Raw genomic sequence first — 15,050 nt, forward strand, 5'->3', positions numbered from 1 at the left:
TTTGCACATGCTGTCTCCTCACTTCCTCTCCTCAACCCACTCCAGTCTGTCTTCCGGCCCTGATCACATCCCTGAAAATGCTCCCCTAAGACCTCCCACGAGCACTCATTTAACCCAATGGACACTTCCTGCCTTTACTGGATCAGGTCTCCTAGCAGCTCCTTCCTTTACAAGCACTCTTGTCCTTGGACTCCAATGTGACCATACTCTCCTTTCATTCTTTCCTTTCTCCTTCTCAACCTTCATCACATCACCTTTTTCTTACCAGGCATTAAATGCTGCTTTTCGTCAAAGTCCAGCCATAGATCCTCCTCTACTCCTGCTCTCTCCTCTCTCCTTAAATGATCGCAGCCTTTGGCTTCAATCACAATGCATATTCTGATGATTCTCGAACTCAACTACGAATAGACTTCTGAGATCCGAACACCATCCATCGGCTAACTTGGTATCTCCCCTTGGATGGCTCAGCAGGCACTATCAGGACGTACAGACCGCACTCGTGACCTTCTGGCCTGAAGCCTGTTTTCCAGTCTCACCGTCTTCGGAAAAAGCACCCCATCCACTGGGTGCATAAGCGCAACCGTGGACGTGGTTCCCGACACCTTGCTCTCTCTCCCCAACTACACCTGCACATCCATCCCCGCCAACATTATCTTCTACTTCTCAGCTTTGTCCACTTCCACTCACCTTCGCTGCCACCACCCTGGTTTAAACCACTATCATCTCTGTCCAACTTCTGTCCACTGCAAACAGTTCTTGCCAAGGTTACCGGTGAGGCCTCCGTAGCACGAGATCCAAGGCAGGTCTTCAGTGCTCACTTGGGTGGGTCCTCAGCAGCCCAGGACACGGCTGAACATCCCTTTCTTGAAACTCATCTCCTCTGATGCCTCATTTGGCAGAGATGTGACTCAGCGAAGATCAAGTTTGGAAAACTGCAGTAACCTAACTGGTCTCCCCACAGCTACTCTTTTTTTTTTTTTTTTTTAGCCGCGTGGCGCAGCTTGCGGAATTCTTAGCTTCCCTGCAGTGGAAGTGCGGAATCCTAACCATTGGACCACCAAGGAATTCCCTCCCCACGTCTACTCTTGTCTCTCCAATCTATTTGCTACGTTTTAGACAGGTCAGTCCTTACAAAATGCAATGCCCTAGAACAGTGTTCCAAGGTGAAGGTGAACGTCCTTGACCTCTGGACCCGGACCATCTCACAATCTCAGCCCCAGTCTCTCTCATGCTCAGCACTCCAGACACATCTTCCCATCAGCAGCTTCATTCTACATTCCAGCATCCTTTCCCCTGGCCTTGTCAACTGTTCTACTCTTCAGCTCATACTTCAGCCTTCCCTGGTCCACAAACTAGGTAGGGCCACTTTATACTCTTGTTGTACACTATACTCACTCGTACCAGTACTTAATGTAATTGTAACTGAATACTAAACTAAAATGATTTGTATAATTTCTACCCCGCTGCTAAAATACACAGTCCATGAGAATATAAGCTATGTGTGTTCTTCACTGGAACTGCCCCAGTGTCCTACGTTTTGGACACAGGCTATGTGATACACATGTAGTATATGTAGTGTATGAATAAATAAATCAATTAGATGGTAAGACTGTACTGTCATTTGCCAGGTGTTTCCAATATAGGCTTAATGCTTTCCAGGACATTTTTTATGTGGAAAGCTGGTTCCCTCTACAGCCTTAACAAGCTTTATGTTTTCCAGGTCCTAGAATTTGGAACGTTTAATACAGAATATATTCTGTTCTCTGACTGAAAAATGGTTTTCTTTCACCCGACTTACAGCTTTATATATATATATATATATATATGTGTGTGTGTGTGTGTGTGTGTGTGTGTGTGTGTGTGTGTATATATATATATATATATATATATAATATATATATGTGTATTTATAATATATATATATTTGGTCACTTGGTTTCCCTGTCTGGGTTCCTGAACTGCACAAAGGTATCTTTGTAGCACATAATGAAGAATCCTTTGTCCTCTTAGATCTATTTGATTTGAAAAAGTTTATGTTCTATAACAAGGTAATTCAAAGTATCTCATCAAAACTTGATGACCCGTCAGGTCATATTTTTACCCTGTTAACATTTTAAATTATATTTATTATGACATTCTTCCTACGAAAATATCTTTACTTTCACAACATCTTTTTTAGCATTTTATCTAATTTTACACTTCTTGCAAATTTGATTTTAAAATTCTCTATATCTAGTCTGCAACTTGCATTCCAAACATGTTCTTTCCAGCATATTTAGAAAAACACCACAGTGACTGGCAGAAATTAGAAAGCTATCTCAAATCCCACATCTACATGCAACTTCTAAATTCCAAATTCCTATTTTCTCCTTCAAATTCAAAATTGAAAAAAAAAATCTAAATTCAATTATAGTGGCCAAGTTATTTAATTTGTTATAAAAAAAAATTAATCCCTAGAGATAGACTGCAGGATTCTTCCAATGGGATCCTTCATATCCCATTAGGAACAGCCACTGTGGATGGTGATCTTGGTAGGGTCTAAAATCTTAAAATCACATGATTAATAAATCAGCATGTTAGATCTACATGCAGCCCTTCCTAATTTTCTTCACTTGAGATTCACCAGCTAACATGAGACCACAAATTTTTTGGAAGTAGAGACTCTATATTATTCATAACTGAATGTCAAGCCCTAAAACCATCCAGCACATAGGAAGTCCTCCATATCTGACTCAAGCACTACACATTTCTTCATCCTTCTTGTTTCACAGACAGTTACATCCAATGGGCTTCTTTCCTTCTACAGAGTCATCTTTGAAGATATTAGAATAAAAACGATCCACCACTGGTATTTTATCATTTCTTAGTCATGTGGACTTATGCAAAATTACTTACATTCTCTGAACCCTACTTCTTTCATCTGGGAAGCAGTGAAAACATAATCTACTTCACGGAGTTTAATAAAACAGCATGAGAAGTGCTGGGGCAACAAGAGGAGCTATAACTGTCTAAATCAGAATCTGATGCCAGAACTATTTTCTTTATGCTGCCTTGAAGCCCAGAATGAAGTTCTGCTACACCTTTCTCCATGCTGGCAGATCAGTCATCTTTATTTAAGTAAAATTAATCTGCAGAAGCAGCTAGAGTAGTTAAAATCTAACCAAAGTAGTCTTTCAAGCATGGGACTTATTTTTCATTAAAGGAGAGCTATGACTATAAAGGAATGAGATGTGTTTTCTTGAATAATTTGTAACTGCTTCCTAAGGCACCTTGCAAAGAATTTAAGAAACAATTTAGGCAATGGCAGAACCACTGGAATAGGTAGACAATCTCCCCAAGTAAACTCTTTGAGAACTACCCATTCATTTGGATGTTTTAAGTTATGGTATAATATTTATAGCTAAAATACCACTCTCCATACTTCATAGTCAAACTCTGAGTAGATTTTAAAACAAGTAGGTAACTTAAGGTCAAGAAGCATTTTCAGACCTTGCTCATCGTACTCTTGGTAGGTGACGTCATCTGCAAAAAAGAGTAAAACAAAAATAAGTATCACTTATTTAATAAGTATTGCTTATTACAATATTACTTGAGTCATTGTGTGTAATTGCTTAGCTAAAAAACACAACTTAATCTCAAATACAGAAGTCTGTTCCTTTAAATATTAATGTTTGCACAATCAGTGAGAAATGCCTCTGGCCAAAAAACAACAAGAGGAAAGGGCAGGTAAATTATTTTCATAAAATTTCCTCAGATTGGCGGGGGGACCTTCAAGATGGCAGAGGAATAAGACACGGAGATCACCTTCCTCCTCACAAATACATCAGAAATACATCTACATGTGGAACAACTCCTACCGAACACCTACTGAACGCTGACGCTGACAGAAGACCTCAGACTTCCCAAAAGGCAAGAAACTCCCCATGAGACTGGGTAGGGCAAAAAAAACAAAAGAAAAAACAGAGACAAAAGATTAGGGACGGGACCTGCCCCTCTGGGAGGGAGCTGTGAAGGAGGAAAAGTGTCCACACACTAGGAAACCCCATCACTGGCGGAGACGGGGGGTGGCAGGGGGGAAGCTTCAGAGCCACGGAGGAGAGCGCAGCCACAGGGGTGCGGAGGGCAAAGCGGAGAGATTCCTGCACATAGGGTCGGTGCCAACCAGCATTCACCAGCCCGAGAGGCTTGTCTGCTCAGCCGCTGGGGCTGGGAGCTGAGGCTCGGGCTTCGGTCGGATCGCAGGGAGAGGACTGGGGTTGGCTGCGTGAACACAGCCTGAAGGGGGCTAGTGCACCACAGCTAGCCAGGAGGGAGTCCGGGAAAAAGTCTGGACCTGCCTAAGAGGCAAGAGACCATTGTTTCAGGATGCGTGAGGAGACGAGATTCAGAGCACTGCCTAAACGAGCTCCAGAGATGGGTGCGAGCCGCAGCGATCAGCGCGGACCCCAGAGACGGGCATGGGACGCTAAGGCTGCTGCTGCAGCCACCAAGAAGCCTGTGTGCAAGCACAGGTCACTCTCCACACACCCCCTCCCGGGAGCCTGTGCAGCCCGCCACCACCAGGGTCCCGTGATCCAGGGACAACTTCCCCGGGAGAACGCACAGCGCGCCTCAGGCTGGTGCAACGTCACGCTGGCCTCTGCCGCCGCAGGCTCGCCCCGCATCCATACCCCTCCCTCCCCCCAGCCTGAGCGAGCCACAGGCCCCGAATCAGCTGCTCCTTTAACCCCGTCCTGTCTAAGCGAAGAACAGACACCCTCAGGAGACCTACATGCAGAGGTGGGGCCAGATCCAAAGCTGAACCCCAGGAGCTGTGCGAACAAAGAAGAGGAAGGGAAATCTCTCCCAGCAGCCTCAGGAGCAGCGGATTAAAGCTCCACAATCAACTTGATGTACCCTGCATCTCTGGAATACCTGAATAGACAACGAATCATCCCAAAATTGAGGCGGTGGACTTTGGCAGCAACTGTAGACTTGGGGTTTGCTTTCTGCATCTAATTTGCTTCTGCTTTTATGTTTATCTTAGTTTAGTACTTAGAGTTTATTATCATTGATAGATTTGTTTACTGATTTGGTTGCTCTCTTCCCTTTTTTTTTTATATATTTTTTTTTCCTTTTTCTCTTTTTGTGAGTGGGTATGTGTATGCTTCTTTGTGTGATTTTGTCTGTATAGCTTTGCTTTTACCATTTCTCCTAAGGTTCCATCTGTCTGTTTTTGGGGGGTTTTTTTTAGTATAGCTTTTACTGCTTGTTATCATTGGTGGATTTGTTTATTGGTTTGGTTGCTCTCTTCTTTCTTTCTTTCTTTTCTTTTTTTAAATTACTTTTTAATTTTTTTTAATATATTTTTTTATATTTTTTATTTTAATAACTTTATTTTATTTTTTCTTTCCTTATTTTTTTTTCTCCCTTTTCTTCTGAGCCATGTAGCTGACGGGTTCTTGGTGCTCAGGGCGGGTGGCAGGCCTGAGCTTCTTAGGTGGAAAGCCGAGTTCAGGACATTGGTCCACCAGAGACCTCCCGGCCCCATGTAATATCAAACGGGGAAAGCTCTCCCAGAGATCTCCATCTCGACACGAAGACCCAGCTCCACTCAATGACCAGCAAGCTACAGTGCTGGACACCCCGTGCCAATCAACTAGCAAGACAGGAACACAACCCCACCCATCAGCAGAGAGGTTGCCTAAAATCATAATAAGGTCACAGACACCCCAAAACACACCACCGGACGTAGTCCTGCCCACCAGAAAGACAAGATCCAGCCTCATCCACCAGAACACAGGCACCAGTCCCCTCCACCAGGAAGCCTAAACAACCCACTGAACCAACCTTACCCACTGGGGGCAGACACCAAAAACAACAGGAACTATGAACCTGCAGCCTGCGAAAAGGAGACCCCCAAATGCAGTTAAGTTAAGCAAAATGAGAAGACAGAGAAATACACAGCAGATGAAGGAGCAAACTGAAAACCCCCCAGACCAAACAAATGAAGAGGAAATAGGCAGTCTACCTGAAAAAGAATTCAGAGTAATGATAGTAAAGATGATCCAAAATCTTGGAAATAGAATGAAGAAAATACAAGAAACATTTAACAAGGATCTAGAAGAACTAAAGACCAAACAAACAATGATGAACAACACAATAAATGAAATTAAAAATTCTCTACAAGGAATCAATAGCAGAATAACTGAGGCAGAAGAACGGATAAGTGACCTGGAAGATAAAATAGTGGAAATAACTACTGCAGAGCAGAATAAAGAAAAAAGAATGAAAAGAATTGAGGACAGTCTCAGAGACCTCTGGGACAATATTAAATGCACCAACATTCGAATTATAAGGGCCCCAGAAGAAGAAGAGAAAAAGAAAGGGACTGAGAAAATATCTGAAGAGATTATAGTTGAAAACTTCCCTAATATGGTAAAGGAAATAGTCAATCAAGTCCAGTAAGCACAGAGAGTCCCATACAGGATAAATCCAAGGAGAAACACACCAAGACACATATTAATCAAACTATCAAAAGTTAAATAAAAAGAAAATATATTAAAAGCAATAAGGGAAAAACAGCAAAAAACATACAAGGGAATCCCCATAAGGTTAACAGCTGACTTCTCAGCAGAAACTCTGCAAGCCAGAAGGGTGTAGCAGGACATATTTAAAGTGATGAAAGGGAAAAACCAAGATTACTCTACCCAGCGAGGATCTCATTCAGATTAGACAGAGAAATTAAAACCTTTACAGACAGGCAAAGGCTAAGACAATTTAGCACCACCAAACCAGCTTTACAACAAATGCTAAAGGAACTTCTCTAGGCAGGAAACACAAGAGAAGGAAAAGACCTACAATAACAAACCCAAAACAATTAAGAAAGTAGTAAAGCTTTACAGCTGTCACTGTTTGCAGATGACATGATACTGTACATAGAGAATCCTAAAGATGCTACCAGAAAACTACTAGAGCTAATCAATGAGTTTGGTAAAGTAGCAGGATACAAAATTAATGCACAGAAATCTCTTGCATTCCTATACACTAATGATGAAAAATCTGAAAGAGAAATTAAGAAAACACTCCCATTTACCATTGCAACAAAAAGAATAAAATACCTAGGAATAAACCTACCTAAGGAGACAAAAGACCTGTATGCAGAAAACTATAAGACACTGATGAAAGAAAATAAAGATGATACAAACGGATGGAGAGATATACCACGTTCTTGGATTGGAATAATCAACACTGTGAAAATGACTATACTCCCCAAAGCCATCTACAGATTCAATGCAATCCGTATCAAACTACCAATGGCATTTTTCAGAGAACTAGAACAAAAAATTTCACAGTGGGTATGCAAACACAAAAGACCCCGAATAGCCAAAGCAATCTTGAGAAATTAAAACGGAGCTGGAGGAATCAGGCTACCGGACTTCAGACTATACTACAAATCTACAGTAATCAAAATAGTATGGTACTGGCACAAAAACAGAAATATATATCAGTGGAACAGGAGAGAAAGCCCAGAGATAAACTCATGCACATATGGTCACCTTATGATTGATAAAGGAGGCAAGAATATACAATGGAGAAAAGACAGCCTCTTCAATAAGTGGTGCTGGGAAAACTGGACAGCTACATGTAAAAGAATGAAATTACAACAAGCCCTAACACCATACACAAAAATAAACTCAAAATGGATTAAAGACCTAAATGTAAGGCCAGACACTATAAAACTCTTAGAGGAAAACATAGGCAGAACACTCTATAACATAAATCACAGCAAGATCGTTTATGACCCACCTCCTAGAGAAATGGAAATAAAAACAAAAATAAACAAATGGGACCTACTACAACTTAAAAGCTTTTGCACAGCAAAGGAAACCATAAACAAGACGAAAAGCCAACCCTCAGAATGGGAGAAAATATTTGCAAACAAAGCAACTGACAAAGGATTAATCCCCTAAATATACAAGCAGCTCATGCAGCTCAATATCAAAAAAACAAACAAGCCAATCCAAAAATGGGTAGAAGACCTAAACAGACATTTCTCCAAAGAAAATATACAGATTGCCAACAAACACATGAAAGGATGCCCATCATCACTAATCATTAGAGAAATGCAAATCAAAACTACAATGAGGTATCACCTCACACCAGTCAGAATGGCCATCATGAAAAAATCAACAAACAATAAATGCTGGAGAGGGTATGGAGAAAAGGGAACCCTCTTGCACTGTTGGTGGGAATGTAAATTGATACAGCCACTATGGAGAACAGTATGGAAGTTCCTTAAAAAACTAAATAGAACTACCATACGACCCAGCAATCCCACTACTGGGCATATACCCTGAGAAAACCATAATTCAAAAAGAGTCATGTACCACAATGTTCATTGCAGCTCTATTTACGATAGCCAGGATATGGAAGCAACCTAAGTGTCCACTGACAGATGAATGCATAAAGAAGGTGTGGCATATATATACAATGGAATATTACTCAGCCATAAAAACAAACGAAATTGAGTTATTTGTAGTGGGGGATGGACCTAGAGTCTGTCATACAGAGTGAAGTCAGTCAGAAAGAGAAAAACAAATACCATATGCTAACACATATATATGGAATCAAAAAAAAAAAAAAAGGTTCTGAAGAACCTAGGGGCAGGACAGGAATACAGACGCAGACATAGAGAATGGACCTGAGGACACGGGGAGGGGGAAGGGTAAGCTGGGACGAAGTGAGAGACTGCCATGGACATATATACCCTACCAAATGTAACATAGATAGCCAGTGGGAAGCAGCCGCATAGCACAGGGAGATCAGCTCGGTGCTTTGTGACCACCTAGAGGGGTGGGATAGGGAGGGTGGGAGGGAGATGCAAGAGGGAGGGGATATGGGGATATATGTATATGTATAGCTGATTCACTTTGTTGTACAGCAGAAACTAACACACCATTGTAAAGGAATTATACTCCAGTAAAGACGTTAAAAAAATAAAATAAAATAAAATAAAAAAATAAAACTGAGGCATTGTTGTCAAAAACAAAAAAAATTCCTCAGATTGGCATAAAGCAAGACATTCAGAAGAAACATTAGGAATTAATATCCTCTTTTGTTGTGAGGTGGTGGTAGATGAGATGAAATATGAAAGCCTGATATTCTTTGAATAATCTAATTTTGTTGCAAAGCAAAAAGTCTTGTATTTGGTGTTAAAATTATGTCTTTGACCCATCGAAAGAAAAGTCACCAGGTTAACAGAGCATTGCAGCCATAAAGCTGGAAGTATGTTTAACATCTAATGAAAACGTCCATACCTGCTTCTTGATACGTTCTTCCAGCATCATCTACCACTGGTTCACTGGAATCTAAAAAGAAAAAACACATTTTTGACAAACCTGAACAAACCAAACACATTGCTAGACACTATTCTAAAATATTTACAAATTAATTCTAAACCTCACAGATGTGTAAGATAGACAGTATTATCATTATTTAATAAAACTGAAGCTGAATAACATTCCATAATTTTCTCTCCAGTCACAAAGATAGGAAGGAGCAGAACTAGGGTTTGTACCCAGTCTGGCTCCACTAGATCATATGCCCCGTTCATTTCCAGATATTCTTTCCAGTATCCTCTCTACAAAGACCAAAATCCCAACAGTGGTCTGAAAAACACATCCCCTTTTCCCCCACTTCTTCATGTAATATTAAACTATATTCAGAAATGTATATAATATATGGGCAGCCAAAAATGACTGAGTATTATAAAGAGATTTCTATGTTGTATCAGAGTGAATCATTAACCTTGGTTGAAAATGACCTTGGCCACTGCCTCAAACAGAAACATACATCACGGACCTGGATTTTCCTGCTCATGTATCATGTCTTCCATATCCTGACTGTAGGCTGGTGAAGCTATAAATTAGGAAACAATTAGGAAATTACAAATATGCCTCAGAAAAGGATTACACTTGATAGTTAAAACAAGACAAGTACAATTTCTAGTAAAGAGAGAAATCAAATCAAAATGATGATCAAACTTACATTCATTCATGAAACAAACAGGTACTAACTGTGCTAAATGCCAAATACAAAGGTAAATAAGAAAGTCTCTATCATCGATGTAATTGAACCACAAAATCGTGGAGCTATATTCTCATTTAGCTTATGCAAATTCAACTATATTCACAAAACAAAAAGTGAAGCAGAGACACAGAGAGAGCAGTGCAGGTGAACCCTCCTCCCAGGCACCCAGCAGGCACTTGCCTGAGTGAGCCTGAGCGAGGACACACATTCCCAGCCCATAACTTGGACTCAACACCTGAGTACCCCCAGACTGCAATGTAATTCTAGTGTTTACAGGTGCCTATTGTTGAAATAATATAGGTCCTAAATGCCAGCCAACAATATCCTGTGGTCCTTAAGCACAGAAAGAGGGATCTATTCCAACACTTGAAGAAAAACCAGCCAACAACACAGGCTTATGGGAAGATGGTGTATCCATCTCCAGTGTGGTCATACCTTCTGGGGACACATGACATATGACAATACACAATTTTGCCCATTCACTAACTTGCTAACTTAAGACTACAAAACATGCAATTATATAGTATCTTTTTTTTTCTTTTTTTTATTAATTTTTATTGGAGTAGAGTTGATTTATAGTTCAGGTTTTTCCGTAACATCTTATGAAAAAACCCAAACGAACTTTTTGGCCAACCCAATACAATGTTGTGTTAGTTTCTGCTGTACAGCAAAGTGAATCAGTTATACGTATACATATATCCATTCTTTTTTTTAGATTCTTTCCCCATATAAGTCATCACAGAGTATTGAGTAGAGTTCCCTGTGCTATACAGTAGGTTCTTATTAGTTACCTACTTTGTATATAGTAGTGTATCTTTTTGTCACTTATCTTTCTTTTTATTTTTTTCCTATTTTATTTATTTATTTATTTTTATTGACGTATAGCTGGTTTACAATGTTGTGTTAATTTCTGCTGTACAGCAAAGTGATTCAGTTATACATATATATACATTCTTTTTTGTATTCTTTTCCACTATGGTTTACCACAGGATACTGAATATAGTTCCCTTTGCTATACAGTAGGACCTTGTTCTTTATCCATCCTATATATACTAGTTTGCATCTGCTAATCCCGAACTCCCACATTATCTTTTGACCTAATAATCCCACTACTGAGAATTTATCCTCAGGAAGTAGACTTCAAAAGCACAAAAACTATATTCATATATGTGTGTGTGTGTGTGTGTATGTATATATATGTGTATACATACATACATATACACACACACATATATAAACCTGTGATATGATATGTATTATATAATATTAACTATGTATTATGTGATATTTGATATAAAATATATTAAAATTAATAAATAATGTTATCTCTCTTTCTCATGATGCTCTTTTATAGGAAAAGACTCATTCTAAGCAAAAAAGAATAGTATTAAATTAAAATCTCACCTGTCTCTTCTACATGGTAGCTATCTTCAGTTTCTGAAAAAAAAACATTAAATAAATATTGTTACTTTCATAAAATGGTATGTTTATATATTGTATATGTATATTCTGAATGAATGTTTATCATTGATTTTATTTTGAAAGCAAATAACTATTAAAATAAAACATGAAAATATCAATTAAATGTCTGCTAAACACTTTATCTTTCACTAGAACTACACTTAGAAACGTCTCACACATTCTCTTATATGATCCACTTAACAACCCCACGAGGTTGACAAATACTATAATGTGGGCTAAAGAGGGAGAAAGATTTAGACAGAGTAACACCGTGGTGACAAAGCTATGTCCCCATCACATTCCACTGTGCTCTTCTATTTTCTAGACACTCCTGCCATCTTCTAGAGCAAAAGCACATTGTCTCCACACATTAACACAAAGGAAGAACCCAGAGCCTTTATAAGTTTGGGGAGCTAAAAGGTAAATGGGTTGATACCTTCACCCACATACCGCTGATGGCGAAGTGCTGCCACTCATGTGACCCTCGTTATTTAACAGCCACATGGAGTGGAAATATTTTTAATTTCTGAAGACTTTTTTTTTTTTAATTCATTTTTGGCTGCATTGGGTCTTCGTTGCTGCACGCGGGCTTTCTCTAGTTGCGGCGAGCGGGGGCTACTCTTCGTTGTGGTGGGCAGTCTTCTCATTGCGGTGGTTTCTCTTGTTGCAGAGCACGGGCTCTAGGCGTGCAGGCTTCAGTAGTTGTGGCACGTGGGCTCAGCAGTTGTGGCTCGTGGGCTCTAGAGCACAGGCTCAGTAGTTGTGGCGCACGGGCTTAGCTCCTCCGCGGCATGTGGGATCCTCCCAGACCAGGGCTCGAACCCACGTCCCCTGCACTGGCAGGCGGATTCTTAACCACTGCGCCCTGGTGGAATCAGGCAAAACACAGGGAAGTCCTAATTTCTGAAGACTTTTAACAAGCAACTTTTATGTTCAAACTGAATCTATGTCCCAATTAAAAATTAGGTCATAAAATAAGGTTTCTTCAATTTATGAACTTTTTTGAAATGTTTCTTCCTACTCCCAATCTATAACTCCTAACCTCAAAAATATCAAATGCCTTATGTTTCAGATTCTTTGAGGGTCTTAACTGAAATTTTTTGTATAAGCAGCATCTAGGATACCAAAATTCTGAGCAACTGTCAATCTTCCTGAGCTATCCTGGCTGAAGATGGGAGAGAGCAAGAGATTCCAGGGAAGTGTGGAAATCATTTCATCAGCATTCCTATTCAGAACTTAGAAATGTTTTTCCCATAGGAATCATGATATGCCTGATAACTAAAGGTCTAAAGTTCAAAAGCTAGTCTGTAAATGCCTATTTTCAATGCACAATCCAGCTGGAATCAAACACAAGTTCAAAAGCATTTTGAACTTACATTTTCTCCCCCAAATTATGCATTATATACAATTCTGTAGGTTCGTATGGAAACCAAACCATCACTTTTAACGTTATTTCTATGGAAAAGTGCATTTTCTGCTCTCAACAACAGGCACCAATATAAGCTTTTGAAAATACATTCATTCATAAATTAGGAGCTGTTTGCTTCTCAAGGAGTTCCCCAATATATTAAATATTGTGAGAAGTAGATCTACTTAACATCTTCATAACGTTTATGCTTTAAAATAGTCTTTGCAACCATTTACCAACTGCATTGTCTGAGGCTACCTGACCTCTCAATTCTTACGTGGCCGGGACGAGTCCTGTGTGTTTTGCCTGATTCCCACTGGCTCTGAGCACAAGCCTTAACCAGTTCAGACACAGCAGAGCAGGAAGTGAGGTGAGGCCCAGGAGACAGGAAACAGCCCAACCATACCTGGGCTCAACGCTGGCAGCAATTATGTGTCCCCTGGGCAGCTTTTACAATCATCCATTTTGGGGGCCCCGCACCCCAAACACTCTGATTCACTTTGATCAGGGTGGGTCACTGGAATTCTTTTAAAAGCTCCCCAGGGGATACTAAAATGCAGCCAGGATCGGAAGTGGTGTGGTGGGATACCAGCCCATCTTAGTGGATCATGTTCATAAGAGGTGTCTCTCTGAATCCACGACCCTATGGCTCCAGACCTTCCTACCTTTACTAGCGCTGCGGATCCGATCTACCGCCTGTTTCTTACCATTCTGTCCAGCTCTCTAAACTCAACTTAGGCTGAGCTAACCCTTGAACCCTACCAGGCACCTCCAGTCTAGACCCTCTGCGGCCGGTGGTGCTGTGTTGTTACATGGGTCCTACAGACTCTGACGATTACTACATAGCGGGGTGCATTGTGTAACTGTTCACTTTGTGTTGGTGCCATCAACTACTCCCCCTGGTTTCAGCATAGGCTTGTTTTCTTGTATCACTCTTTAGAAATAAAACATCCCTCTTAAATAAACAAGGTTCCCTTAGTACTCATTTTAAGTATAAAATGATATCATTTATATATTTTAAATAAAATGACAAAAATCAGTCAGAGTACAAAACTTGTGGCTTAAAACCACTACGGTTTTAAAGGACTACTTTAAGAAAAGAGTACAGGGGGCTTCCCTGGTGGCGCAGTGGTTGAGAATCTGCCTGCCAATGCAGGGGACACAGGTTCAAGCCCTGGTCTGGGAAGATCCCACATGCCGCGGAGCAACTGGGCCCGTGAGCCACAACGACTGAGCCTGTGCGTCTGGAGCCTGTGCTCCACAACAAGAGAGGCCGCGACAGTGAGAGGCCTGCGTACCGCGATGAAGAGTGGCCCCCGCTCGCTGCAACTAGAGAAAGCCCTCGCACAGAAACGAAGACCCAACACAGCCAAAAATAAATAAATAAATAATTAATTTAAAAAAAAAAAAAGAAAAGAGTACAGAGTAGATACCAAAAGAACAAAGCATGTGGACTTAATTTAGCAGGGCTCCAAATAATCATGGTAGCCTCACATTAAAGCAGAGCAGAGCAATAAGTATACAAATAAAAATTTTTCTATATGTCAGTAGTGAATAGCAATAATTCTGACTTGCCTATTGCAAATAATACAAAGTAAACTACTCAACTGATATGTAAGTAACTAGCATTTAATTTAAAATATTGATATACACAGATGTCAGCAAACTATGGTCCATATGTAGTCTACATTGGGCCTGCCTCCTGACTTTCTAATTAAAATTTTACTGGAACACGGCTACACTTATCCAATTAGGCATTGTCCAGGGCTGCTTTTGCACCGTGGTAGCAGAGATGAGTAGTTGGGACAGAGGTTGCATGGTCCGCAAAGCCTAAAATATTGACCGGCTGGCCGTTTACAGAAAAAGTTTGCCAATGCCTAGGCTATGAACTGTATTCTACCCACTGTAGTTATAGAGTTTATTTTAGAACAAGAGCCTGTGATAGATTATCAAGGTCAATATATCATCAGTTGTTTGAATTTCTTACAAAAATGGTACTCTAGGAAGGAGAGTACAGTAAAAGTAAATGTGCTGAAGGATTTCACTTACATCCTATATAAGAAACGTATATATCCTTAGAATTTCCCCTAACGTACTTTGAATTAAAAAA

At 40.2% G+C, this 15,050-nt stretch overlaps 1 protein-coding gene across 3 annotated transcripts in view; it reads right to left on the bottom strand.

Moving 5' to 3' along the window:
• ASPH (aspartate beta-hydroxylase) overlaps positions 1-15,050 on the bottom strand; it is a 220,290-nt gene that overhangs the window by 132,062 nt on the left and 73,178 nt on the right. For all 3 annotated transcript variants that reach the window (XM_068525742.1, XM_068525741.1, XM_068525743.1), the window contains 4 exons: positions 11,476-11,508; positions 9,844-9,900; positions 9,300-9,350; positions 3,490-3,522 (listed from right to left, as the gene is read on the bottom strand). In XM_068525742.1, coding sequence (XP_068381843.1) covers positions 3,490-3,522; positions 9,300-9,350; positions 9,844-9,900; positions 11,476-11,508 — 174 coding nt within the window. The remainder of the gene's footprint in view (positions 1-3,489; positions 3,523-9,299; positions 9,351-9,843; positions 9,901-11,475; positions 11,509-15,050) is intronic.

This window comes from Eschrichtius robustus, chromosome 17 (genome assembly GCF_028021215.1).
Source record: "Eschrichtius robustus isolate mEscRob2 chromosome 17, mEscRob2.pri, whole genome shotgun sequence".
NCBI classification, from domain to species: domain Eukaryota; kingdom Metazoa; phylum Chordata; class Mammalia; order Artiodactyla; family Eschrichtiidae; genus Eschrichtius; species Eschrichtius robustus.